Source organism: Macaca fascicularis, chromosome 4 (assembly GCF_037993035.2).
Source record: "Macaca fascicularis isolate 582-1 chromosome 4, T2T-MFA8v1.1".
NCBI classification, from domain to species: Eukaryota; Metazoa; Chordata; class Mammalia; order Primates; family Cercopithecidae; genus Macaca; species Macaca fascicularis.
Window position 1 is genome coordinate 136,424,664 of NC_088378.1, and position 27,909 is coordinate 136,452,572.

General features: G+C 46.2%; 3 protein-coding genes across 47 annotated transcripts in view; 1 reads left to right on the forward strand and 2 right to left on the reverse strand.

The window, feature by feature from the left end:
* Positions 1-13,755, reverse strand: part of ZNF76 (zinc finger protein 76) — a 35,916-nt gene extending 22,161 nt beyond the window's left edge. For 22 of the 33 annotated variants that reach the window (XR_012433889.1, XR_012433888.1, XR_012433887.1 and 19 more), the window contains exon 1: positions 13,428-13,534. The gene's annotated coding sequence lies outside the window, so the exon portion shown is untranslated. The other 11 variants (XR_012433891.1, XR_012433890.1, XR_012433881.1 and 8 more) reach the window with 1 other exon arrangement.
* Positions 13,756-13,810: 55 nt separating this feature from the next.
* The window catches only part of TCP11 (t-complex 11), a 143,247-nt gene continuing 129,148 nt past the window's right edge, over positions 13,811-27,909 (forward strand). For all 4 annotated transcript variants that reach the window (XM_045390217.3, XM_074038332.1, XM_045390218.3 and 1 more), the window contains exon 1: positions 13,811-14,198. The gene's annotated coding sequence lies outside the window, so the exon portion shown is untranslated. The remainder of the gene's footprint in view (positions 14,199-27,909) is intronic.
* Positions 19,382-27,909, reverse strand: part of SCUBE3 (signal peptide, CUB domain and EGF like domain containing 3) — a 39,407-nt gene continuing 30,879 nt past the window's right edge. For 5 of the 10 annotated variants that reach the window (XM_074038314.1, XM_015449523.4, XM_074038315.1 and 2 more), the window contains 4 exons: positions 27,303-27,500; positions 26,639-26,791; positions 26,450-26,529; positions 22,899-23,922 (listed from right to left, as the gene is read on the reverse strand). In XM_074038314.1, the coding sequence (XP_073894415.1) occupies positions 23,773-23,922; positions 26,450-26,529; positions 26,639-26,791; positions 27,303-27,500 (581 nt within the window). In that variant the 3' untranslated portion in view covers positions 22,899-23,772. Of the gene's footprint in view, positions 23,923-26,087; positions 26,282-26,449; positions 26,530-26,638; positions 26,792-27,302; positions 27,501-27,909 lie in introns of those variants that run through there. The other 5 variants (XM_015449525.3, XM_015449524.3, XR_010586018.2 and 2 more) reach the window with 4 other exon arrangements.

Here is a 27,909-nt window from a genome sequence, read left to right on the forward strand (position 1 = left end):
CTGGGCAACATAGTGAGACCCCCATTTATTTTTTTGAGACGGAGTCTCCCGGGTTTAAGCAATTCTCCAGCCTCAGCCTCCTGAGTAGTAGTACAGGCAAGAGCCACCAAGCCCATCTAATATTTGTATTTTTAGTAGAGATGGGGGTTTCACCATGTTAGTTAGGCTGATCTTGAACTCCTGACCTCATGATCTGCCTGCCTCGGCCTCCCAAAGTGCTGGAATTATAGGTGTGAGCCACTGTGCCTGGCCCTGACTTGGGCTTTAAAAATCAACGTCTGGCCAGGCACGGTGGCTCACACCTGTAATCCCAGCATGTTGGGAGGCCGAGGCAGGCAGATCATTAGCGGTCAGGAGTTCAAGACTAGCCTGGCCAACGTGGCGAAACCCCGTCTTTACTAAAAATACAAAAATTAGCCAGGTGTGGTGGTGCACACCTGCAATCCCAGCTACTCAGGAGGTTGAGGCAAGATAATCGCTTTAATCCAGGAGACGGAGGTGGCAGTGAGCTGAGATCACACCACAGCACTCCAGAGTGCACTGGGCAACAGAGTGAGACTCCTAGCCTACTGCAGCCTTGATCTCCTGAGCTCAAACGATCCTCCCACCTCAGCCTCCCGAGTAGGTGGAACTACAGGTGTGTGTCACCATGCCCGGCTAATTTTTTTTTTTTTTAATTTTTAAATTTTTGTAGAGACGAGGTCTTATTATGTTGCCCTGGCTAGTCTCAATCTCCCAGGATCAAGTGATCCTCCCACCTTAGCCTCAACAAAGTGCGGGAATTATAGGCATGGGCCACTGTGCCTGGCTGTATTCTTCAAACTGGGATGTGCCATGTTTCGTCTGTCTTGCGGAATAGTGTCACAGTGGGATCCCATGATTCAGTATCCTATGTTGATCTTCAGGGAATCTGCTATATATATATTTATCATTTATTTATTTATTTATTTATTTATTTATTTATTTATTTTTTTGAGACGGAGTCTCATTCTGTTGCCCAGGCTGGAGTGCAGTGGCGCAATCTCAGCTCACTGCAACCTCCACCTCCAGGGTTCAAGAGATTCTCCTACCTCAGCCTCCCAGGTAGCTGAGACTACAGACAGGAGCCATCACACCCGGGAAATTTTTTGTATTTTTAGTAGAGACGGGGTTTTGCCATATTGGCTAGGCTGATCTCTAACTCCTGACCTCAGGTGATCTGCCTGCCTTGGCCTCCCAAAGTATTGGGATTACAGGCATGAGCCACTGTGTGGCAGAATCTGCTATATTCTTAACTCGAAGCAATGTCCATGAGGCTATGGAGAAACAGGCACAGTCATACACTGCTGGTGGTGGGAGAACATACTGGCACAATCTCTATGGAGGAGAGTTTGACAATATCAACCAAAATTACAAATGTACATGTACATATTGTCTGACTCAGCAATTTCACATCTAGTCTACAGGTAGACGGACGTGTGAAAATGGCACATGTCTAAGGTTATCTATGGCATCCCTGCATGTAATAAAAGCAAAAAATTAGAAACAGCATAAATGTCCATCAATATGAAACTTCCATACTATGTAGGCATAAATGAGGAAGCTCCTTACATACTGACATGGCAAGATCTCCCAAATATAATGAATAAAAATGGCTAGGTATAAAACAGTGCCATTTATTTATTATTTTTATTTATTATTTATTTATGAGATGAAGTCTTGCTCTGTCGCCTAGGCGGGAGTGCAATGGCATGATCTAGGCCCACTGCAACCTCTGCCTCCCGGGTTCAACAGTGCTTTTTATATACTGTCACTGCATTAAAAAATCTGTGGGCTGGGCGCGGTGGCTCACACCTGTAATCTCAGCACTTTGGGAGGCTGAAGCAGTCGGATCACCAGGTCAAGAGATCTAGACCATCCTGGCCAACATGGTGAAACCCCGTCTCTACTAAAAATACAAAAAATTAGCTTGGCAAGGTGGCATGCACCTGTAGTTCCAGCTACTCGGGAGGCTGAGGCAGGAGAATCGCTTGAACCCGGGAGGTGGTTGCAGTGGGCCAAGACTGCACCACTGCACTCCAGCCTGGTGACAGGGCGAGACTCCGTCTCAAACAAAGCAAGCAAGCAAGCAAGCATGCAAACAAACAAACAAACAAACAAAATCTGTGGAAGCATAGTCAAGAAATTACTAACCAGGGTTGTCTGTGGAAGGATGACTGAGTGGCGATGATGATGGAAGGGTGACTTCTCAGGGAATATCCTTTATATTCCATGAAAAAAAAAGTGGCTGGGTGCGGTGGCTCACACCTATAATCAGCACGCTGGGAGGCCAAGGCAGGCGGATCACGAGGTCAAGAGTTTGAGACCAGCCTGGTTAACACAGTGAAATCCCATTTCTACTAAAAGTACACAAATTAGCTGGGCATGGTGGTACATGCCTGTAGGCCCAGCTACTTGGGAGGCTTAGGCTGGAGAATCACTTGAACCCAGGAGGCAGATGTTGCTGTGAGCCGAGATTGCACCACTGCATTCCAGCTTGGGCAAACAGAGCAAGACTTGGTCTCAATAAAAAAAAAAAAAAAAAAGCTTTGAGAATGTGTTACCTATGCAACATAAATAAAAAACTAAAAATAGAAAGTCTAAATGCATGCTTTGTACTCCCTTTGTTGGTCATAGGAATATCTATGATTCTCCATACATAAGGAATGGAGAGTCCAGTGCTGATATGATGGATTCCATGTTACTGACCTATAGCAAAAGCACATCTGACAACTGAGCTTCGTGATTCATGGAGGCCATTCTATAATATCATATGGATGGCCGGGCGCGGTGGCTCAAGCCTGTAATCCCAGCACTTTGGGAGGCCGAGACGGGCGGATCACGAGGTCAGGAGATCAAGACCATCCTGGCTAACACGGTGAAACCCCATCTCTACTAAAAAATACAAAAAACTAGCCAGGCGAAGTGGCGGGCGCCTGTGGTCCCAGCTACTCGGGAGGCTGAGGCAGGAGAATGGCGTAAACCCGGGAGGCGGAGCTTGCAGTGAGCTGAGATCCGGCCACTGCACTCCAGCCTGGGCGACAGAGCCAGACTCAGTCTCAAAAAAAAAAAAAAAAATAATAATAATAATAATATCATATGGAAAGCTGATCAGCTGAGCATGAGACAACAGCAAGTCTTTACAGGACCTGAGGACATGGTGGCTTCAATATGTGTGTCCCCAGCCTGGTCACAAGGGTGTGTCTGGATGAAGCGGTAGCCTAAGCAGGGACTACGTTTCTCCTTCACTGCTCCATGTGGCCGCAGGACAGTATTTCCTAGGCTGAGAAGATGATCTCAGAGAAAGAACTCTGGTCTTAGGCACACCTGCCAAATCCCCCATATCGAAGCCTCAGGTCAGTTCTACAATCTCAAAGAGCTCCCAGTTCCTTGGTTCTTATCTTAACTGTATGGGTCTCATGCTTTATCAACTATCCAAAAGTAGCAGGAACTCCCAACAAATGAAGTGGTGAAGTGAGATAGTACCAGGCTAACAAGTTATATCTGGCCTTCTTAGGGATGAACTATTCACTAGAGGGCCAGCTCTAGGGGAGTGTCAAAGAGGCACTAGAAAAGAAGTGCTCTGTCTTCCAGTAATGACAGTATAATGAGCCTGAGACCCTGAATGACCTGTCCAACATCACAAATCCTTCTGATTCGGAACTGGAAGTGAGGAGCCTGAGTACGCCTCATACTTTTTTTTTTTTTTTTTTTCTGAGACGGAGTCTCGCTCTGTCACCCAGGCTGGAGTGCAATGGCACAGTTTCGGCTCACCGCAACCTCTGCCTCCCAGGTTCAAGCGATTCTCCTGTCTCAGCCTCCCGAGTAGCTGGGACTACAGGCGCCCGCCACCACGCCCGGCTAATTTTTGTATTTTTAGTAGAAATGGGGTTTCACCATGTTTGCCAGGCTGGTCTCGAACTCCTGACCTCAGGTGAACCGCCTGCCTCGGCCTCCCAAAGTGCTGGGATTACAGACATGAGCTACCACACCCGGGTGACTTCATACTTTTGCCAGCAAAAGAGACAACTGCATAGGATTTGTGAGACCATCACATTTCTATATCTTGACTGACAGCTGCCAGGGTAAAAGGCGTTTGAATTTTGTTGGCAGCTTTGGGAAACAGCACCCAAAACAGGTTAGGGCCATCTGTTAAAGAAAATGGCTTCAGCTGCACTTGGATTTGTATCTCAGGGTTTTTTTCTTTTCTTTTTTTTGAGATAGGGTCTTGTTCTATAGCCCAGGCTGGAGAGCAGTGGTGCGATCTTGGCTCACTGCAACCTCCACCTCCCGGGTCCTGGTTCAGGCAATTCTCCTGCACGCCACCATGCCCAGCTAATTTTTGCATTTTTAGTAGAGATGGGGTTTCACCATGTTGGCCAGGCTAGTCTTGAATTCCTGACTTCGTGATCCGCCCACCTCAGCCTCTCAAAGTGCTGGGTTTACAGGCGTGAGCCATACGCCCGGCCAGGTTTGTTTTTTTTTTTTTCCTTCACTCTCCAGGACAAAATTTCCCATTCCATTATGTAGTAGATGCTGACTACGTCTCCTCTAAACTAGTTTTGTGGGTGACTAATTTTATCGATTAGGATGAGCTATATCTTATACTCTCGTTTATCTGGTCAAAGAGACTTTCCTCACGATATAATCGTAGACATCTAAATGACACAAGAATAAACACAGCCGCAGGGACAGTTTCCAGATGCAGTTAAAGGGATACACTGCCACAGAGTGTGTTTTCCTTAACACTTGACTCTTTTAGGGGAAAATAACATTCTTACTCTCTCTTATAGTGATTATAATTTAAGTTCCTGGAGAGCATACCTTTCAGCCTAATTAGCACCTAACAAAGAACGTGCCCACAGATACCAAATGATTAATACTATTAGGTTACATAGCTAACTGAGCTCTTTAGTTCAAATTTGAATCCTGATTCAGTTCTGCTTACTGTAAATTATCTAACTTGAACTCCTGAGACCAGATTTGAAACTCTTCATCTCCCACAGAACTGTGAGCTTCTAAGAGAAGCTCCTGGCAAGGAAGTACATGTTGAACGAAAGAATGGAGGAGGGAAGGAAGTTTAGTCCCCACCACTCAACCCTTCCCAACCACTCCCAACTCTTCCCTAGCCCAGCTAAGTGGAAGACTTTTCCCTCATCTGGAATACCATCTTGCCTCATCTCTAACGTGCATGTTCACTGCTTCCATGGAGACCCAGGTCAGGAACAAGCTTTCCCTGGCTAATGTCACACTTCAGCCCCATGTGCTGTCTGCACTTGGCAGTGAAGCCACACCGGGAGGTTGTCTGAGGTGCTCCCCGAGGGCTCAGATTCATCTTCTCCATCATCATATCTCATGTGATATAGCACCCAGCACATGGCAGGCACTCACTGGGTATTACTTTAGCAAATGAAGGAAGAAATCTTATTGCCAATACCACTACCTGGTGTAGAACTTAACAGTTTCAAAATGCTCTTAGATATACATATATTATCATGTTTATTCTAAGCACTTAATTCATCAACTCCCACCATAGGAGGGGCTGAGAAGACAGCTCATTTCTAGTCTAAAGTGGTCATTTTGGCTGGGTGTAGTGACTCATGCCTGTAATCCCAGCACCTTGGGAGACCGAGGCAGGTGGATGGCTTGAGCCCAGGAGTTCAAGGCCAGCCTGGGCAGCATGGTAAAACCCTGTCTCTACCAAAAATACAAAAATAAGGCAGGTGTGGTGGTGCCCACCTCTGTAGTCCCAGCTACTCAGGAGGCTGACATGGGAGGACTGATTGAGCGGGAGAGGCTGCTGCTGCAGTGAGCCTCCATGATTGCGCCACTGCACTCCAGCCTGGGTGACAGAACAAGACCTTGTCAAAGAAACAGATAATAAAACAAAATAAAATAAAGCAGTCATTTTGCAGATGAAGAGACAGAGGCCTGCGTTGCCAGAGGAGTCCCACAGGATCACATAGCTACCAGTGTTCTTCCCATACTCTGCTATCTCTTGCCAGGTAACAGTGTTCTTTAATTTCCTGAGAGTAGACATTTCCTAGGCTCCGACAGACTTGAATATCTAGCTGCTTACTCAACATCTCGACTCTGATATCCAAAAAACACTTCAAACTTGACATGTTCAAGAGTAAATTCCTTATCTCCTCCTTCTAACAACCTGCCCTCCTTCCAGGCTCCCCAATTTCAGTAGATTGGAATTCTACCATTTTGTTACTCAGGCCAAAAATGTGGGAGCCAGGCAGGTCACAAGGTCAGGAGTTTGAGACCAGCCTGGCCAATATGGTGAAACCCCATCTCTACCAAAAATACAAAAATTAGCCGGGCGTGCTGGCGTGCACCTGTAGTCCCAGTTACTTAGGAGGCTGAGGCAGATGAATCGCTTGAACCCAGGAGGCGGAGGTTGCAGTGAGCCGAGATCGTGCCACTGCACTCCAGCATGGGCGACAGAGTGAGACTGTCTTGAAAAAAAAAAAAAAATTGTAGCCATCTTCAACTGCTATTTCTTTTACATATCACATCCAGTCTATCAGCAAATCCTGTTGGCTCCTTTCCAAATATATCCAGAAGACAACCACTTCTCACTTTTCCATTGCTTCACCTTGGGTTCAAGCCACCAACTTCTCTTGCTTAGACTATTGTAGTAGCCTCCTAACCAGTTTCTCTCCTTCCATTTTTACCACATTATAGCTTATTCTCAACACAGCAGTCAGAATGACCTTTTCAATATGGCAGGCCATGTTATTTATCTGCCTAGAATTCTCTAATGGCTACCATCTCACTCACAACTCACAGTAAAAGCCAGTGGCCTGTGTGATCTGCCCCCAATTCACCCTCACCGAAACATCTGCCGTTTCTTCTCTCACTAATATACTGTAGCCGTATTGGCTGGCTTACTTATGTTTCTTGAATATATAGGGCACATTCCTGCCTCAGGGCCTTTGTGTTTGCTGTTTTTCCTGACTGGAATAAACTTCCCCTAGATGTATGCTTGACTTACCCCCTAACTTCCTTCAGGTCTTTGCTCAAATGTTACCTTTTTAGTGGGACCCCCTTCAACTACCTTATTTAAAATTTTAACACCCAGAATCCTGGCACTTTCTTCTTCTTCTTCTTTTTTGAGACAGAGTCTTGCTCTGTAGCCCACGCTGGAGTGCAGTGGCGTGATCTCGGCTCACTGCAAACTCTGCCTCTTGGGTTGAAATGATTCTCATGCCTCAGCCTCCCAAGTAGCTGGGATTACAGGTGCCCACCACCACGCCTGGCTAATTTTTGTATTTTTAGTAGAGCCAGGGTTTTGCCATGTTGGCCAGGGTGGTCTCAAACTCCTGGCCTCATGTTATCTACCCACCCCGGCTTCCCAAAGTGCTGGGATTACAGGTGTGAGTCACTGTGCATGGCCTACTCTTGGCACTTTCCATCTTCCTTCTCTGCTTAATTTTCTCAATATATATTTTACTTATTTGTTTATTGTCTGTCTCTACCCTGTCCATTCCTCAAACGGTGAGCTCACTGCTCTATTCCCAGTACCTAGAAAAGTACCTGGCACACAGCAGATATTCACCAAATATTTGTGGGATGAATCAATCAGTGAATGAATGAATATATATACCTTTAGGATCTCCCAGTAACCTGAAAGCTTTAGGCAAGAAGGGGAAGACCCTAGTCGAGCTCTGGTCTCTCTCCAGCCTGGGATCCCTCTTTCCTCCTTACTGCCTCACCTGCTTCTCAGGTCCAGTCCAGCCCTATTCCACCAGAAACCACACCTAAGCTGAGAAGAAGGGCAACAGGTGCTTGATGCCAGGATGTTACAATTCCCAGGCCACCAGGTACAGAATTCTGCAGGGTGCTAATTTTTAAATTTAGCATCCTGATATCTTACAAACAGAAGAGGTCAGAGAAAGGTTAGGACTAAATATACTAACCTAGATAACAGTACTGATTCAGAAACAGCAGCTTATTTGCTCTGAGGTGTTTTCCAAGGAACAGTGCTAAATTTGCACTTGTTCACCTAGCTGCCCCTTCCTTTAATCTTTTTATAATGGATTTCCAACATACATAAAAACAGAAGGAATGGTATAATGAACCTCTTGAACCCATTACCCAACTTCAAAAATTACTAACATTTTGCCTCCTTGGTTTCCCCTGTTTCTTAATCGTCTCTGCAACCCACACTAAATATTTCAAACTAGCTGTTTTCTGGAGAACAGATTTATATAAGACAGCCCCTGATGCTGTTACCACTGTATTTGAGCAACCACGTCAAACAATCTATCTTACCAGAAATAGAGCAGGGAAAAAAAAAAAAAAAAGCACTTATACCCATTCCCCTACCTGAGCAATGACTAAAAAAGGAAGTGTCTAGCCGGGCGCGGTGGCTCACGCCTATAATACCGAGGCCGAGGTGGGCGATCACAAGGTCAGGAGATCGAGACCATCCTTGCTAACACGGTGAAACCCCGTCTCTACTAAACACACAAAAAGAAATTAGCCGGGCGTGGCGGCGTGCGCCTGTAGTCCCGGCTACTCGGGAGGCTGAGACAGGAGAATGGCGTGAAACTGGGAGGCAGAGCTTGCAGTGAGCCGAGATCGGGCCACTGCACTCCAGCCTGGGCGACAGAGCGAGACTCCGTCTCAAAAAAAAAAAGGAAGTGTCTAAATTCCAGACTGTTTATATCAAGGGACATGCCCATTATCATGTTTGGAGAACTTTGGGGAGGGGTATTGTTGTGTCCACAAAATGAATGTAGACATGAACCGTTTTTACTTGTGTACATCTGATGCAGAATTTCTGAGTGAGTTTATTTAATCCAGCAAGTATTTACTGACTACCTGCTAAATATGAGGGATGAGATGAAGATAAAAGATAAAGAAAACCGGCCAGGCGCGGTGGCTCTTGCCTGTAATCCCAGCACTTTGGGAGGCTGAGGTGAGTGGATCACCTGAGGTCAGGAGTTTGAGACCAGACTGGCCAACATGGTGAAACCCCGTCTCTACTAAAAATACAAAAATTAGCTGGGCAGGGTTGCAGGCGCCTGTAATACCAGCTCCTTGGGAGGCTGAGGTGGGAGAATCACTTGAACTCAGGAGGAGGAGGTTATAGTGAGCCGAGATCGCACCACTGCACTCCAGCCTGGGTGACAGACTCCATCTCAAAAAAAAAAAAAAAAAAAAGAAAACCTAGTCTCTGTTCTCACGGAGCTCACAGGGTGGGGGTGAGAAAGGTACACAAATAACTCAAATACAAGGCAGAATAAGTTCTGTGCCCTAAGTAAATAAATCTAAGGCAAGAGCTCCTTTTTAAAATCCACCCACAGCAGTTGTAGAACCCAGGGTATACCCTTTCCTCAACTCTAGTTTTAGTTTCTGTTGTATTTATTGCTGTAGAGCCAATAAGTACACTATAAGAGACCTGGGAATTTGGTGACCCATAGAATAGACTTTTGGATGTGGATCTTTGATGTCACATTTTGCTACTGACTCTCCAGACTTCAGTGGGTGGGGATTATCAAGTTTTCCCAGGGCTTGGAAAACAATGGGGCTAATTCAGTGCCTGCAGAAGCTGACACCCAAAGCATTCTACCCTGAGGGTATATACAGCAAGCAGCTTCATAATGGGATAGGACAGTGGGAGGGTGTCCAAGAGACACAGCTAGATTGATTCTGAAGGATATCCAAGGGCTCTCTCCCTGCCCTCTAAAAAACCGAGATCCTTTGGTGATCTATTATTAGAAGTCATCAGAAGTTCCCAGAGTAGAGTAGTTCTCTGGATAAACCGAAGAGACTGATGAAGTTTGGTGGGACAGTGCAGCATATGAAGGAAGCAGAGCTGAAAGCAGCAGGGGCATATGCATGGCCCTGGAGTTAGATGCACAAGAGAGTGGAGGAAGAAGGGAGCAGAGCTGAGATGGAAGGGAGATTTATATTGTAATTGGTTATCAAGATTGGTGAGGTGAGGATGGCTGAGGGGACAAATAAGAAGGCGGCAGGAAGGGGAAGGCCCTGTGGAAGGGTGAAAGACAATCCAGGTTTGAAAAGGTGATCACTGAGGGAGGAACCTGAGAGGCAGGATCTCGCAGGATACTGGGCAGGGGTATGAGAGGAGAGGCCTTAGAATGGGAGGGTGTGCAAGTTATACAGGATTGGTTCATGCTGGGATGGAAGGGGCTGATTCCATTGAAGCTAGTCACATCAAGAGGTCACTAAATGAAGTACAAATTATATGAAAGTTTCAGGTCACAGAATGTGGCTGAGGATGGCAGAAGGTGGGTTGGTGGAAGTAGAACACTGAGACTAAAAATAGGATGAAAGACTACTGGACTAGAGGGGTTTAGAGCATACAGACACGTGGATTCCTGGGGCTAAGGGACTTAACAAGATGAAAGGATTTGGGGTAAAGTGCCAATGAGGTGGGAGACACTGTACGGTGAGTGAGCTCATGGGGTAAGGGCTGGGAGCATCAAAGATTCATAGAACAAGAGATATTTGGGCAAAGGATGAAGAGAGAAGTTGACTGGGTTCAAGATACTCCAAAATAGGGCAACTTGAAAAAATGGCAGTAGGAAGGTCACTCTCTCTTTCTCCAAGGCTCTTCTCCCCTGAAGCAGATCACAAAACCTAGGAAGGATTTTTCTGACTTTCCCCTGAAGCAGGTCATAATACCCTCACAGAGAGGTGCCCTCCCTGCACTCAGAGGAAAGGAGTATCCTTATCTGTGAAGACACAGGGACACAGACAGGAGTCTGAACAAACAGGCCTTGCTAAGTTTCTCCCAGTTTACTACTATTTGATATTACCCTTTTTGCATTTTTTTCCCACAACTATCCACTCTTCATCAAATCTAGTATAAAAATACACAAGTTTAATCATTTCTTTGGGTCTTCATTTCCTTATGAAGGCTCCTGTCACATAAAACTTACATTAAATAAATGTGTATAATCTTCTCATTAAATCTTTCTTTTGTTATAGGGGCCTAAGCCATGAACCTAAAAAGATACTTTCCCTCCCCTACAAGGTGCAGGGGTTTCAGGGGATATGAGATCAAAAGTTATGAACAGCAGGATGAGAAACTCACCAACTTATGTGGCAAAGGGTAACAGAAACCTTGAGGGTCAGGGCCAGTATCGGTGGCTCATGCCTATAATCTCAACTACTTGAGAGGCTAAGGTGGGAGGATCCCTTGAGGCTAGGAGCTCAAGACCAGAAACCTTGGGGATCAAGGAATGAGCTGATGTTGGATTTAGGAATTACTAGAAAATAAGGAACAAGGAGCTGAGGTTGAGTACGTTTGGGGGAAAGACAGGCAATGGAGTAGGGTTTGGTTTTGTTCTGTTTTTTTTTTAAACTGTGGGTTCAAATCTTAGCTCTGCTACTTAGCTGTGTGAGTTTCTGGTTCATTTCTCTAAAGCCAACCAACCAACCAAACAAAAATATGGGAAAATGGAAGACATAATAATAATAAACTCTTGGCCGGGCGCGGTGGCTCAAGCCTGTAATCCCAGCACTTTGGGAGGCCGAGGCAGGCGGATCACAAGGTCAGGAGATCGAGACCACAGTGAAACCCCGTCTCTACTAAAAATACAAAAAATTAGCCGGGCGCGGTGGCGGGCGCCTGTAGTCCCAGCTACTCAGGAGGCTGAGGCAGGAGAATGGCGGGAACCCGGGAGGCGGAGCTTGCAGTGAGCCGAGATCGCGCCACTGCACTCCAGCCTGGGCAACAGCGTGAGACTCCGTCTCAAAAAAAAAAAAAAAAAAAAAAAAAAATAATAATAATAATAAACTCTTGGGGCTGTTGAGAGGTAAATTTAACTTATATATCCAGAGCTTGGCACACAGTAGGTATTCAGCAAGCCAATCGTTATTGAGGCAAAAATCAGGGTAAAGAACCACAGAAGTGAGGCTACAGCAGAGATGAGAAGATAGGGATTCCAAGATGTCAGTAGTAGCAATATAATGCAAGGTATGGGCCACATGTTCAGTCTGTTGAATCCCTAGCATTCAGGACAGAGTAAGATCCATAGGAGCATCTCATTTCTAACAACAGCTCATGCTGAGTTCCCATGTGCCAGGCATGGTGCCTGGTGCTTTACATGTGTTATGTCAGGCACCACTATTTTCCTCCCTTAGCAGAGGTGGGGACTGAAGTTAAGACAGGCTAAATAATATACCCCAAGTCCCATAGCTGGAGGGCCAGAATCAGACTGGAACCTAGGTTTGTTATGAACTCAATGCCCCCAAATGAAGCACTCTGCTATGCTGCTTTGCAAACATGTTAACTAATGGGGCCTGATCAAGGGAAATAGGTATGCACTATTAAGAGTGAAGAGGGTGATCTGGGAATGAGGGAGTAAGGTTCATGATGCAAGCAGATCCTGGGGTGAGGTTACAAGAGGAAACTTCCAGGGTGGGGTACAAAAATGATTGCAAAAAATTATTATCTTGACTGAGAATTGCAGAATTTCACAATTTCACAGATGGAAGGAAACTCAAAGATCATCTAACCCAACCTCATCACAGTCATTTTGAGAAACTAAGGTCCAGACTGAGGAGGGGACTTCTCCCAGGTTTCTAAAGCACAGCAGTGACAGAGTTGGGACCACACACTGGATTGACTGGACTCTGGATTGATCCAGAATTCTCTGATGACTCCAATTATTACTACTTCATATTAATCTCTACATCCTCCTCAGCACCAGAAAGGTGCTGGACGCTTGTAAGTCATGTGCTGATTGACACTGAAGGGCTGGGAGGGCAGAGAGAGATGCCAGTGGGGGTGATTTTAGGATAAAGGCAGACGTGGAATGAGGGTCATAGGGCTACAGGGCAAGGATACTGAGGGCTGTGTAGAAGATGAGTGGGTGGAAAACTATTGGAGTAGGGCTTAGGAGTTGCCAGCAGTTTTGAAGGGAGTCACCGAGTTTGTGGGGAACACAGGGTCGAATTGGAGGGTTACCGGGCCAGGAGGGTCACCCAGGTTTGGGGGTCACTAAGGAGGAGTGTGGGGATCTTAGGGTCATGTGAGTTATCGGATTAAAACCGAGGGAGTCAGTGGTTGGTGGGTCTCTGAGAAGTGCTGGCGAAATTCCTGGGTTAGCAGCCAATGAATAATAACCAACGGTTACCTGGTGAGGTCTTGGGGTCAGTGGGTGGGGTGTGGGGTCACAGGGGTGGAGGCGGGCGCCGTCACGGGGTGGGGTTTGGGAGTCATGGGGGAGGAGCCGCAGGGCGGAAAAGAGGGGCAGGGACCCTGGGTGGGGAAGGGGGCCCGGCCGCGGTCCAGCGGCCAGGCCGCCCTGCTAAGGCCGGAGGGAGGTGGGCACGCCGGGCTCGGGACCTTCCCGGGGCCCTGCGCCCGCCCGGACTCCCGCCCTGGGCATGGTGGACCCATTCTTCCCGCAGCCACCAACCTGACAGCCCCCGAGGGCGACTCCGCCGACAGACCGCCATGCACCGGGCCCCGCCACCAGCGCCGGCCCCACAACCCGCCTGCGCCATAGCCCGCCCGCCCGCGCGCAGCTTGCCTCGCGCGATATCCAGGTTCCAGGGCCGCCGCACTTTCCTCTCCTCTTGGCGCGCCTCTACCGGGCCCCGGAACCCGTATAGAAAATACCGGGCACGCTCCACCCCGCCCCCCGCTTCGCCGCGGCAGCCATCCAACTTATCCTCGTTCCGGGGCTCCTGGAGCCCAGGCCGCCGAGATCTGAACCGAGCTCCTCGGAGCCCCGCCCCTCCCCCAGGCCGGGGTGACGCATGGCCAGAGAGGCTGAGCGCCCAGGGAAGGCGTGCTGACGTCACGACGCCCGGGTCAGGGCCCGGGCGCAGCTCGGAGCCGGGTCGTCGCTATAGCAATCGGAAATCGCTACCTGTCCTTTCCAAGGATTCGGTCCATCTGAAGCGTGAGGAGGTGGCGGAGGCCGCAAGGGCTCTGCGCTGTCACTTCCGCGGCCTGCGGGCGAGAAGGTGCGCTTCGGGAGTAGCGCAGGAGGACTGGAGGCGCAGGTTGTGAGGGACGCAGGCCGGGGCTTCCGTCTCTGTCCTCCGAGCTCAGAGCCCCCAGGCTTCTTCCCGGCCGCGCGCTCAGCAGTCACTGTCTTACGGTCCCGAAGCGCTTTAAGGTGCGCAGTCCGCAGGCCTTGCCTACTGATCTTCGAGCCACCCCTTGAAGGAAGCAGTTGCAGGTATTAAGAGCTCCTTATTGCAAAGGACGATATAGAGGGGCGGTGAGGGACTCGCCTCCTCAGGGAGGGCGCCCTGGCGGTCCTCTCAGGTTCTCTCTCATTCCCCCGTCAGCCCCACCGTCAGGCTCGCAACCGGCTACTCCCTTTTGTAGGCTTGCTTTGGGGTGAACATAAAAACCAAGCCCCTTTACTGTTTCCCTGCTAGGAGGGGCTGCGATTGGGAAATTTTCAGAAACCTGAGGGAAAATTAAAAGGGAGCGAGCTTTCAGTAAAAAATCAAATTAAAAGGAGGGGAGTTAGAGAAGGAACTGGTAAAGATTGCCTTTTAGGAGAGGAACTGGGTGCCTGGAGGAATGAGGTGAGAAACTTTCCCCTTTCTATCCTTTCAGAACTTCATCTGGTTTCTTTTGTGTCTTCCCCGCTCCGAAAACAATTTAACTTAATAAGAATAATTTTTAAAGGACGTAAACTAGACACAGTTACAAAGTACGGGGTTTGGGGCTTGTGGCAGCTAAAGATGTCTTTGGGGACACGGGCGTCCTTTTCCTCTCCTGCCTGAAGAGCTTAACTAGGAAGCCCCACTTTTAGTCTTAGACATCCCTTCTTCCTGATCTGATTTGTTCTGGCTGGGACCAGAGTTAAGTTTAGGTAGGCCAGTGAGTGGCAACTGATGGTTAGAATTCCTGTGATTAGAATTAATCCCTTCTATATCTCCCAGTGTGGAAATAAACTGCCTGGCCACTATGCTGCCCTCTTTCCATTCCTTTTTGGTGGAAGTTTGACAAGTTATTTACCATAGAAAATAACTTACAGGCCGGGCGCGGTGGCTCACGCTTGTAATCTCAGCACTTTGGGAGGCTGAGGCGGGCGGATCACGAGGTCAGGAGCTCGAGACCAGCCTGGCCAACATAGGGAAACCCTCTCTACTAAAAATACAAAAAATACAAAAAATGGGCTGGGCGTGGTGGCGGGCGCCTGTAATCCCAGCTACTTGGGAGGCTGAGGCAGGAGAATTGCTTGAACCTGGGAGGCCGAGGTTGCAGTGAGCCGAGATCGCACCATTGCACTCCAGCACGGGCAACAGTGTGAGACTCCGTCTCAAAAAAAAAAAAAAAGAAAAAGAAAATACCTTATAGATACAGAGAGAGGATTAAGTAGCTCCTCTAATATGAATTGAGGGTTAGAAATACAGCAGGGAATAGAACTCAGGCTGTACCTGAGTTTGTCCCTTTCGAACCACCCTTTTTCCATAGCAATATATATATTGTGGATCCCGAGGTCAGGAGTTCGAGACCAGCCTGGCCAAGATGGTGAAACCCCGTCTCTACTAAAAATACAAAAATTAGCCGGGCATAGTGGTGTGTGCCTGTAGTCCTAGCTACTTGGGAGGCTGAGGCTGAGGAGAATCACTTGAACCCGGGAGGTGGAGGTTGCAGTGTGAGCTGAGATCGTACTCTAGCCTGGGTGACAGAGCAAGACTCTGTCTCAATAAAAAAAAAAGTATCCGGTGGATTCCAAGTACCGTAAAAATCTAATGCCTACCATCATCCACTTAAAAATATATGAACAAGTGCTTCAACAGAAATTTCATATGGTTCTCTTTCTCCTTAAACTTCTAATTCCATTCACTTCCTGTAATTATTAGTATATAATTTACTAAACTTTTTTTTTTTACTAAATATTACTAAATATTTACTAAATTTTCCTAAATATTTTTAACATTTTTATGACTTGTGAAACCTAAAAAGTACAATTTTTATTGAAACTGCATCTTTTAATGAGAAATATGGTGTTTCTCCCCAATTAGTTCAGGTATTCATGGATTAATATTACCTAATGGTAGAAGGAGATAAGGTGCAACATCAATCCTTTACCTGTTTTTTATTTTTATAGATATGAGCATTGAGAAACCTTGTTTCCACAACTGGGAAAGGAAGAGATTTGTTACAATGATATTCTTTGAGTCTTTGAACTTCTAAATTATATGCCAACAATCACAGAGTGATCTATTAATATTATCAAATACTATCAAATAGAGTCTTTTAATTTTGTTAAAAGCAAAGGATTAGAAACCATTGAACTTCCAAAAGGATTTAGAGTCTCAGTTTCAGTTTTATTAAACATGATTATTAATTATCTGTGACATTTACACTCAGAGACACTTTGTTAATCAGATATTGATTTCCATACTTCTTTGCCAACACAATATTTTTTGATAAAATTCTTTTATTATTACATGTTTTCAAGATCTTTTTGTTAAACTGAAATGCAGATTCAGCTCATTCACTGTATAGAAAACAACTGCCATTTGTGGAATTGGCAAAGCCAGTTTTCATTTCAAACCAATCAGCCAAATCAGACCTACTTTCTGTTAGAAAAATGTCTGACTTTATTCTTCCATTCAGATAAATATGTTAACATTCATTTTGAGGAATATTATAACAATTATTAGGGAATAAATGATTATAGCTTATAAAATGGACCAGTAATAAACCAGTCAATATTAAAATTATTTAGACCTACTATTAACATAGTAAATGGTAAAAATGAGATAGTACTGTTTGTCATATAATTAGGAATAATGCTGTATAATGTATAGTTAAATCCATCAGTTTTGAGAAGTCATATAGGAGGCATATATTCCCTTCGTAAATGTGTGTACCTGCTGTCATCAAACTCTTGTTGTTCAGCTTTTGGGAACAATTAAATGAGAATCATGTCTAAAAATCAGAAATAACTAATAATCTTATTACACAAATTTTTTTCTTCTGTATTTTTTAGAAAGGAAAGCTATATTTGCTAAGAAATAATTGAGCAGCTAGCAATTTCATTTTTTACTAGGAGGTAGAAAATAATAAACATTTTATAAGATAAAATAGGAAAACTGATTACAATGGGAATATTTTGATATGAAGTGGAAAATAATTGCTCCCTCCCAGCTCCCCAGTTTTTTACACCCTGGACCATGCATCAAAATTCAGTGTAGGGGAGAGATACTACCTCTTTTGTAAAGTAGGACAAGGACTATGGTGAAAGTGGGGGCAGTGGTAGAATGGAGAATGTGCATGAATATGTCAGCTGGCTCCCAAACGGATTGGTTTTAGATTTTTTTTTTTTTTTTTTTGAGACAGAGTCTCGCTCTGTCACCCAGGCTGGAGTGCAGTGGCCCGATCTCAGCTCACTGTAACCTTCGCCTCCCAGGTTTAAGCGATTTTCCTGCCTCAGCCTCTTGAGTAGCTGAGTAGCCACCACGCCCAGCTAATTTTTGTATTTTTAGTAGAGATGGGGTTTCACCATGTTGGTCATTCTGGTCTCAAACTCCTGACCTCGTGATCTGCCTGCCTCGGCCTCCCAAAGTGCGAGGATTACAGGCATGAGCCACCGTGCCTGGCTTTTTTTTTTGAGATGAAGTTTCGCTCCTGTTGCCCAGGCTGGAGTACAGTGGCACGACCTCGCCTTACTGCCACCTCTGCCTTCTGGGTTCAAGCGATTCTCATGCCTCAGCCTGCCAAGTAGCTGGGATTACAGGTGCCTGCCACCACACCCAGCTATCTTTTTTTTTTTTTTTTTTTCCTGAGATGGAGTCTTGCTCTGTTACTCAGGCTAGAGTGCAGTGGCCCAATTCAGCTCACTGCAACCTCCCCTTCCTAGGTTCAAGTGATTCTCCTGCCTCAGCCTCCTGGGTAGCTGTGATTACAGGTGTGCACCACCACACCCGGTTAATTTTTGTATTTTTAGTAAAGACAGGGTTTCACTATGTTGGCCAGGCTGGTCTCGAACTCTTACCTCAGGTGATCCGCCCACCACAGCCTCCCAAAGTGCTGGGATTACAGGTGTGAGCCAGTGCACCTGGCCTGGTTTTAGAAAATATTTTATAGGGAAGATGAAGATCTGGAAATTTATTCCTTTAAAACTCTCCTCAGACTGATTTGAGGCTATTGCCTGGGTATTCCTTGCAGTCTTCACATACCCTAGGAAAATCTTCATGTACCCCACTTGGAACACTTCTTAATATAGGAATATCAAAACTCCAGTGTCCCTGACTGTACATTATTTTGAGACGCCAAAGCAAATGTCCTAGGAAGTAAGGAGGAAGACTTGTTGTTCTTGGAATAGAAGTGACTTATGAGAGAAGTCAAAGAGAATGGCTCCAAGTTCGTATAGTGTGAAGGTCATGGATACAGTCCTTGGCTTTGCAGTTCTAGAAGTGTGATTTTGGGTCAGTCCACACAAAGGTGTTCATGTTTTGTCACATTAAATCAAACTCATAGGAAGTTAATGTACATAATAGAATGCTAGTGCATTCTTTTATACTTATAGCCAGCAAGTGAACTGGATTATTGCCCCTGTTGGGGAAATCTTATCTGGGAAGATCAGTTATAATCAGAAAGTTACATGAGGAGTGTGGATCTTGAGCATGGCTATTGTCAATGAGCTGATGAGCAAGTGCTCACTACCTGGCATATAATAGGAGCTCAGTAATTATGGAATGAAGGTACTTCATCTATATCTTCATTATAGATGCTAAAGGGTAAGTTTAAGATTCTGATAGGCCACCCCAACATGTTTTTTGATTAGGTAGATTTTTCCTTGTTCCTCAAGTTATACTCTTAAATGGCTATATCATGTAGATATTAAATCCAATAAAATTTCATGTCAGGGAATTATATAATTGCGACAGCTAAGTTTTATCTATCATCTCTGAGCCTAGAAATTGGGACTGTTCATTGATAAAAGAGATTGGAGATTGCTTTCTTGTGCCCTGTAGAAGTAGTGATGGTGGTAGTAACCAAATGATCTGTATGTCACAATACTATCTGGTGGCTAAGAGTGTACTGCATACAAAGATTGACACTGGGTGACCCTCAGTGCTGGCGCTTTCCTAGAGGTGGACATCTTGACTAGGGAGGTGCTGAACCACCTGTGGGCTGGCCAGCTGTTGTGGACTATACTGTGGTGAGGCGGAACAATAAATTTCCCCCACTCCTTAGATTCCCCTCAGGAGATAATACTTGATACTGCTTTTAAGGATAGACAAAAGACAAGCCTTTTCAAATTTTAAAATCATTAGGGATGAGTTGCCAAAAATTTTGGGTTTTATCTGGAAGCTAGAAGACATTGTCTCCTCAAGGCTTTTTCTGGCTCTAGGATAAGCTATTGAGATAGAGGAAAAGATGCCGGGCTGAGGAGTTTCATTTAGTATTTTAATAATAATAAAAAAGACATACAAAATCCAAACATTTCTTTTTACAATTCAGATACATATTTTTCCCCAAGTGCAAAATACTCTATGAACTGCATCATTTGCTGTTTATTGTTGATTGTGTAGGAGATGCTTACTAAATTGGCAGCAGTGGAAGGCAGATATAAATACAATATTTTGAGATTTCTTCTGCATTTAACAAAAAGCCTCCCACATGGTGATGATTATTCTGAAACTTGAGTTCAGCTCACACAGGAGAATAAAGTTTTCAGTTTGTTCAAACTGCTACAGCCTGTGGTGTCTAAAAAAGCTGATGACCACTGGGGGTTCTGTTCCTTCTAATCATATATTTCCTTGTACAAATAATGGCACAAGGATAGGGTGTGCTACTTTTGAGACGGGTCAAATGTAAAAATATGCTTGTGTTGTTTGCTCCCACTTTTCTCTTACTGTGCTTAAGAAAGAAACCTGGAGAGTTAACATGTTCTGCTTATGGTCAGTTATACTTTGTCTTGGTACTCCTTGTTTGTGGCTGTAATATTGAGGTTAAACAGCAAATACAAAAGTTTGAATGCCTCTATAACGTTTTCTGACATTTTGAGATATGACCTCATAATCCATTCCAGAGTCACCTCAAACATGTATATAGAGAACATTTCTCATATATAAAAAGTTTCTCTAGGGCCAAAGACCAGGACTGTGTTACTGAACTTTCAGCAACGAATCTGAGTCTCTACCACCTCAAACTGACCAAATCTTGGGGGCTGTTAAAGCAGTCACAGCTCAGTGCCAGCCTTTGGGGATTTCTAGGCCTGGGGCAGGCAGCTCACAACCAGGATCTGGTCAGTTTTCTTCTGACTCCAAGAGTTGTCTCAGGTTGCAGGAATAGGCATGGCCTGATAATATAGAAAGAAGGAGGCAGAGAAGTAAAGAGGAACTGCCATGTTGCTGAGGATATAAGTGCCTTTCTGGTATGCATCACTTGGTGCGTGAAGCCCTCCCATTTCCAGGCTCAGAGCAGGTGAGGTTTTAGAGGTTTTGTATTAAGATGAATGGAGGCCCCACAGTACTGCAGCCCCACACCGTACCCTGCAGAAAGGCCTCTGGGTTGCTTCATGAAGGGTTCCTATTTATACCATCTTTCCATTTCCCTCCAATGGTAGAAACCTCTCCTGTCTGACCTGTAAAGACCTAGAACGTCCCTGAGCATTGACTCCTCATTCAATCCACTTAACCCCTAGTTTGATGTCCCAGGGCCAGCCTCCTCCATAGGTTCAGCAGCAGCTTTGCCTGGGTTCTGAACCCTCCAACTTGGAGGACCTAAATTAAACTTGGTGGACAATAGCAGGTTTTTACCTGCTCACCAAGATCTGCCTTGACATCAATTAAGAAGCCTAGTGGTCTATGCCTTCCACACTGTGGAACTCATTTGCAGGTCTCATAAACCATGGAATAAATGGTTGGAGGATGTGTATTTGTATATATGTATGTATGGTGTCACAGCAAAGGAAGGGAGAAAGGAGAAGCCAGACCCTGAAGGCATATGTTGAGAAGCATGGTCACTGTTTGGCTTTCCAAGAGATGCAAAACGGCTGGCAGAGAGGAATCAGAAAGTTATCCTAGGCTGGGCGCGGTGGTTCATGCCTGTAATCCCAGCACTTTGGGAGGCCAAGGTGGGTGGATCACCTGAGGTCAGGAGTTCAAGACCAGCCTGGCAACATGGTGAAACCCCGTATCTACTAAAAATACAAAGATTATCTGGGCTTGGTGGTGCACACCTGTAATCCTAGCTACTGGGGAGGCCAAGGCAGAATTGCTTCAGTCCGGGAGGCGGAGGTTGCAGTAGGCCGAGAGAGCACCATTGCACTCCAGCCTGGGCGAGAGAGCGAGACTCCATCTCGGGGAAAAAAAAAAAAAAAAAAAGGTATCCTAGCTTCTGGTGGAGAATTAGGATAGTCAGAGTTGATTAAAGAAGTTTTCATGGTGCTTCCTGGGAAGTACAGAGACACTCCTACTAAATGACCATTTCCCGTGTTTGGAAGCAGCCATTTTGCATCTTTACAGTGGCCCTCCTTGACCCAGAAAGACAAAGGTAGCCAGACACTTTACCCACAAGGGCCATGATGTTGGCTAATGGTTGTCAGGGAATCTAGCTGTGTCATTGGCTACCTACTGCTATGGCCATTTTGGCTGATGAATGCTACCGATGGGAGGGTAGGGGGTCAGACTCCTTTATTTAGTGTTGAGTCTCCTGGGGGAGCAGTAGCCTAGGACAGTCACCTAGAAATGAATCTGAGCTGTTCTGTGAGTTACCAGGGGAGTTAAAAAAATAAAAAAATTTTAAAAAGTAATGAACCTGAGGAGTCAGTTGGTAGCCTTTGATTGATTGGGACTACAGCTTTGGGGGAGCTAGGGTGAGAAAACAGAAAATAATTTTATAGGCAGCATTTGGATTAAGGGCAGAATGTGTGCAGGCTTTGGGCTTGGGCATGGACTTGATTCTTCTTCCATTTGATTCTTTCTTCATTTTGAAAAACAGTAGTTGAGGAAGCTAAGCTTGAAGTCAACTTTAAGAGGGAAGTGACCAGAGCCAGGCAAATAATCTGATACCTTCTGTCTTATTCTTGGCTCCCACAGCTTTGTCTCTGGCCTCAGGACCCTGAGTCAGCCCATCCCCAGGTGGTATGTCCTGGTCCTCTTCCATGTGTACACCAGGGGATAACAGAATGAAGACAGGGAAAAGATGGAGGTTTTCCCTACTTGGGGTAGAGAATCACTGACCAGTTCCATTGGCCTCTACAATCATGAGGTCCACGCTGACTCCATGGAGAGGCATAGGGATAGCAGGATTGGTTTAGCAAACATAGGTCTCTCTCCTTCCTGCTCCATCAAATCCCCAGAATTACTTTCCTACACATTAGATGCCTCTGCACAATTACCCTGGATTACCACAGCCAAGGGCTCTAGGTGGCCAGTTGGTGGCACAGAGACAGATCAGATGCTCCAGCACTCAAGGTTCATGAGATTCAAAACCGATTTTCTTCCACTCCAAACATATACTCTTTTCTCTTGGGCAGCTATAAATAGGGTTTTGCTAGTAGAGGAAAAAGAAACAAAAACAAAAAACAAACCCAGAAAACAAAAACCCCTCCGTCTAGACAACATAGAAAGACTCAAAATGATTGCACTTATTAGGTGTGGACAGGGTGGGCAGGAGGCTCGCCAAGTGCACACACATTCCTTTTGCTGCCCACAGCCTGAGGCCAGAGGTAGGTGGCTCCAGGCTGGCTGCAGAGTGGGGTCCTCTTTGGTGAAGCCCACAAGCCAGCTGGGGCTACAAGGGAAAAACAACTGTAGGGCAAGGCCTAGGCTGGCTTCAGGTCAATAGCCATGTTTCTTTAAGGACAACATGTAGCAAGAGGAGTAGGGCTCCCCCAGGGAGCATCACATGGGGCCGAGGAGGTGGCTGGGCCAGGGAAGACAAGTAAGAAAAGGGATTGGTGTTTGAAGTTGACTTCCAATTGTTCTGTGTCTAGTCCTTTAGATGATACATTTTTTTCTTTCTGTTTTCTTTTTTTTTTTTGGCAATGCTTTAAAACCTGGTTTCTGTCCTGCAGAGCTACAGTCCTTCTCTCAGGGAGCTACAGCGGGGCATTTAACATGACAATGCCTGCTGCTTTTCCTCATTTAGCCGGTGTCCACTAACTCAGTGTTGTGGGCCATTTGTAAACCCTTATGGAGTAGACCCCAGGCAGACATGTGGGGAAAGAAAGAGAGGATCTGTATAGACAAGAAAGCTGGCCATGTGGGAAGTACAGAGCTCAAACCATGTGCCCCAGAGGACTGGTGCTGGCATTAAGCCTGTACATCAAAGGCTTCTTTGGCAGGACCCTGGGCTGTTAGAATCACCCTAGGGAGCAGAGCCAGGGGACATTTTGGCTCCTGACTAGCAAGGCACAACCCTATAATGGCAGAAGCCCTTCTTTCCCCTCCCCATTCCCCACCAGACCCACTTCCTTCATGGGCCTTTTAGCACCCTTCCAAGCTTATGGGGTCAGGAATGTGAGCTGGTAAAATGGGCAGTGGAAGGGGCTGTACTGTTTCTTTACTTCTCAGGGGGACTAGAGCCAGTACTGAATGGCTTTTCTAGGGAGCATGTTAGAAAAGGGAAACAGTAGAGAGGCAGGCAGAGAGAGACAAAGAAAGGAAACTAGAAGGACATAAAGGGAGAGTGCCTGGTCTGTGTAGTGATACTTTTTTTTCCCTCCAAAAAGAGAGGAGAGAGTTCCTTGTCTGAGAGTAGGGGGCTGCCGGCTCTGAGGGCTAAGGAGTCTGGGGGCTTAAAAAATTGGGTCTCTGAGCCTAGGATTACTATTTGTAGGGCCTCAGGAAGCTGGAAACTTTGGAGCGGAGCAGCTTGATGAAGGATTTTGGCAGCATCTCCTTGTGTTTCTCTGTGTACTTGAAGTAGTTCTGGGGGTGGGCTAGCACCTCAAAGAAGGCCTTGATGAGCTTCTTGTCCTGCAAAGGATGGCAGGGATCAATGTCAGCCTCAGCGTCGGGGGTGGGAAAGAGGAACACCATGACTCAGCAGCCCTTCTTGATGTCTACTAGGCATCCTACACTGAATATATCCAGAGGGCAACTCTGGATTCCCATTCCCAACATCTGCCCCTATTCTGGAATTCCGCAACTGAGTCAGTGGCAGCTCCATCCTTCTGTTGCTTAGGCCCCAATCCTTGGAGCCATCCTTGAATCCTCTTTCTTGCTTACAAGTATAGCAAATCCTATTCACTCTACCTTCAAAATATGTCTGGGTCTGACCACTTCTTATCATCTTCCCAAGCCACCATCATCTCTGACTTGGAGTACTGTAGTAGCCTCCTAACTGGTCTCCATGTTTCTGTCTTTGTCCCTCCACAGACTCTTCTCCCCACAGCAGCCAGAGTGACTTTTTGTGTTTTTAATTAGTTCATCTTTTTCCTGTTTGAAAGTCTTCTTTGGTTTCTTTTATCACTCAGAGTAAAGCTGAGTCCCTTGCATGGTCCATAGGCTGAATGTGATCTGTGTCTTGCTTTCCACCTCCACTCTTGCTCCCTCTGTTGAGCCACACTAACCTTCTTGAGATTTCTGAACACACTAAATTGCTCCCATGCTCCTTAGCTTGGAATGCTCCTCCCTCATCTAATGGGGAGCCCTTTTACCTCATTTGGGTCTCTTCTCCTTAGAAACCTTTCCGGACCACCCTGTCTGCAACAGCAGCATGGTATGTGGAGAGCCTACTAGGTGCCAGGCACTGTGCATTAAAACTCAGATCTTCTGGCTCCTAGGCTGGTGCTCCTTCCACGGCATCAGTGGATTTTTCAAATAAGAAGTAGGGGTTTCAGCCTCTTACCCCACTTTAATCAGAACAGCTATACTGCTTTATGTGTTGGAATTCCACAGTACATTTGATTTGAACGAAATAAGGGTTCAGATGCTTTAAAAATGTTTGAAAAGTATTGTTTAAAGTATATTCTTTGAAGTCTGCAAGTTCTAGGCAATTTTTGTTGTCAAGGCTTTTATTTTGATGATAATATAAAAAATTTTGCTACTACTTCTTTGCAATGATAATTTATGAAGGATAATTCTATGACTGTGACTATAGTTTCTTTTCTTTTCTTTTTTCTTTTTTTTTATTTTAGACTGAGTCTAACTCTTGCTGCCCAGGCTGGAGTGCAATGGCATGATATCAGCTCACTGCAACCTCTGCCTCCCCGGTCCAAGCGATTCTCCTGCCTCAGGGTCCCGAGTAGCTGGGATTACTGTAGGTGCCCGCCACCACGCCCAGCTAATTTTTTGTATTTTTAGTAGAGATGGGGTTTCACTACGTTGGCCAGGCTGGTCTGGAACTCCTGACCTCAGGCGATCTACCCGCCTGGGATTACAGGCGTGATCCACTGCGCCCAGCCAGACTATAGTTTCTTTGAGACGGAGTCTCGCTCTGTCACCCAGGCTGGAGTGCAGTGGGGCGATCTCGGCTCACTGCAAGCTCCACCTCCCAGGTTCAAGCAATTCTCCTGCCTCAGCCTCCCGTGTAACTGGGACTACAGGCGTCGCCACGGCACCCGGCTAATTTTCTGTATTTTTAGTAGAGATGGGGTTTTACCGTGTTAGCCAGGATGGTCTCAATCTCCTGACCTCGTGATCCACCCACCTCGGCCTCCCAAAGTGCTGGGATTACAGGCATGAGCCACCGGGCCTGGCCAGACTATAGTTTCTTAAGGAAGATTTTCTCAAATTGGGATTCACTGACCCAGGGCATCTAGTTCATTCTTCAATGTTGGAAGTATTTATTTTCCTTGTCAAGTCTGTACATAAATTGATTCTGAGAAAGCTGTGCTAGATCTGCTGCTTTTTTTGTTTTTGTTTTTTTGAGACAGAGTCTCACTCTTGTTACCCATGCCCGAGTGCAATGGCGCCATCTTGGCTCACTGCACCCGGCTAATTTTGTATTTTTAGTAGAGACGAGGTTTCATCATGTTGGCCAGGCTGGTCTCAAACTCCTGACCTCATATGATCCACCCGCCTTGGCCTCCCAAAGTGCTGGGATTACAGGCGTGAGCCACAGTGCCCAGCCGATCTGCTGCTGCTTAATGGGGCCTGGGGAGGGCATAAGGGAAGGAAGGGACTTATGCAAAAGTATCTTTCTATACTTCATTTTCCCTATGTCTCTTGGAAGAGGTAGGTACATTTCTTCTCCTCACTTTCCCTTTTTCTTCCAAGTTTTCCCCAAGGTGTAATATAGTGTGGGTGACGCTGCAGTCGGATGGGTTTGGGCTCAAATCCCAGCTTTACCATGGGGCAGGTTCTTTAACTCTTTATGCCCCAGTTTTCTCATCTGTAATGAGGAATGGAGAAATGGAGGCAATGGAGAAAGCACCTACCTCATAGAGTATTGTGTCTATCAAATGAGAATATTCATGTAAGCACTTAGCATATTGCCTGCACATTGTTTTGTTACATGCTCATTAAATGTTAGCTATCATTATTGTTAATATTCACTCACCTTTAAAATCTCCTGGTGGTTTTCAGAGGCATAGAGCCGGCCATCTCGCACAATGTCTTCTACCAGCTGCTCATAATCTTCTGCAAAGTCAACCAAGGGGAGGGGCTCAGGGGCGGGAGCTCTTCCTGCTCTCCTGGTTCCCTCTCAAAACTGATGTACCTCCCCTTCTCACCCACCTCCTTGGCTCACCATCATAGGTAACATAGGGGATCTGGAAGCCACGGGCGCTGTTGGCCTCGCTTGTCTTGAAGTTGATCCAGAGCTTCCTGGAACGGGCAGTGAAGGCAATGGGGCGCTCGTAGGTCTGGCAGGTCTCATAAGTGGTAATGGAGGATGGGGATGCTGGGAAGGCAAGCAGCATGTCAGTAGAGCAGCAGGGTAGGCTACCCAAGCCCTCCTAGAACGTGGGCTGTAGAGCTGGTGGTGGGGGTATGGGGCAAGAGAATCATTCTGACAAAGGCTCCCCCTTCACATACACACACCCTACCCCACACCCTCTCCCATTGCCCACTGGGCTCATTCCACAATTCCTCCTTGATACCTGGGCGCTCACATAGTGTAATAAATTTGACATTTAAATGAATAGAATGACAAAAATGCCAGGATAGTAAAGTGACACATGTAACACCATTGGAGTTCTAGGTCCACTGCTAGCTTTCTTAACTCTGTTCTCTATCAAACATGTATCATTGCTGTTTTCCTTTGTTAGCTTCTCTATTCCCAAAGGCCTCTCACTGTTTCACCCTCATAGATCCGTGACTTCACTGCCCCACTTCTTCCTGTATCAGTCTGTCTCTCCGCCTTAACCAGATTTGGACTGCCCTTCCCTGGCCCAGCTCTGCAAGCCACCCACAGTTCTTTCTCATGACGAGGACGTCCCCACACTCATCCTCAGATGGCAGGAAGATCTCGGGTACCACGATAAGGATCTTGCGCTTGGGTGGGGGGTTGATGTTCCAGATGCACTCCACACCAGCTGGGTAGTTGCCCGGGTAGTTGGGGGACTCAATATAGCCAGTGAACTCACCCAGCTCCCCACCACACTGACGATCTGCAGCCAAGCCCCAATAGATAAAATAAGAAAGAGAAGGGAAGTCAGTGGGGAAGTGCACTGGGGGAACTGAAGAGTTCTGAAGTAGAGGTCAGACATTTATGAGAAGACTGCATCCTAGTTCATCATTATTTTCCAAGCTCTGGGTCCATCTTCCTGCCCTTTTAGTACCTTCTCTTCTCACTTCACCTGTCTCTGCTTCCTCATTACCTGTCTCCAGGGAGAGGGTGCTACAGGGTCTAGCCTAGCAACTGGCCTTGAGATTGAGTGAGTTGGGGAGAGGTGGAAGGTGGGGCTTTCCTGCCCCTCCACCCCCCAGCCCTGCTCCCTGTTGGTTTCACACCCCTCCTTTAGATGTCCACTGCTCCCAGGCGCCTCTCCTCCCTTTTCCATAGCCTGGCTTGCCACG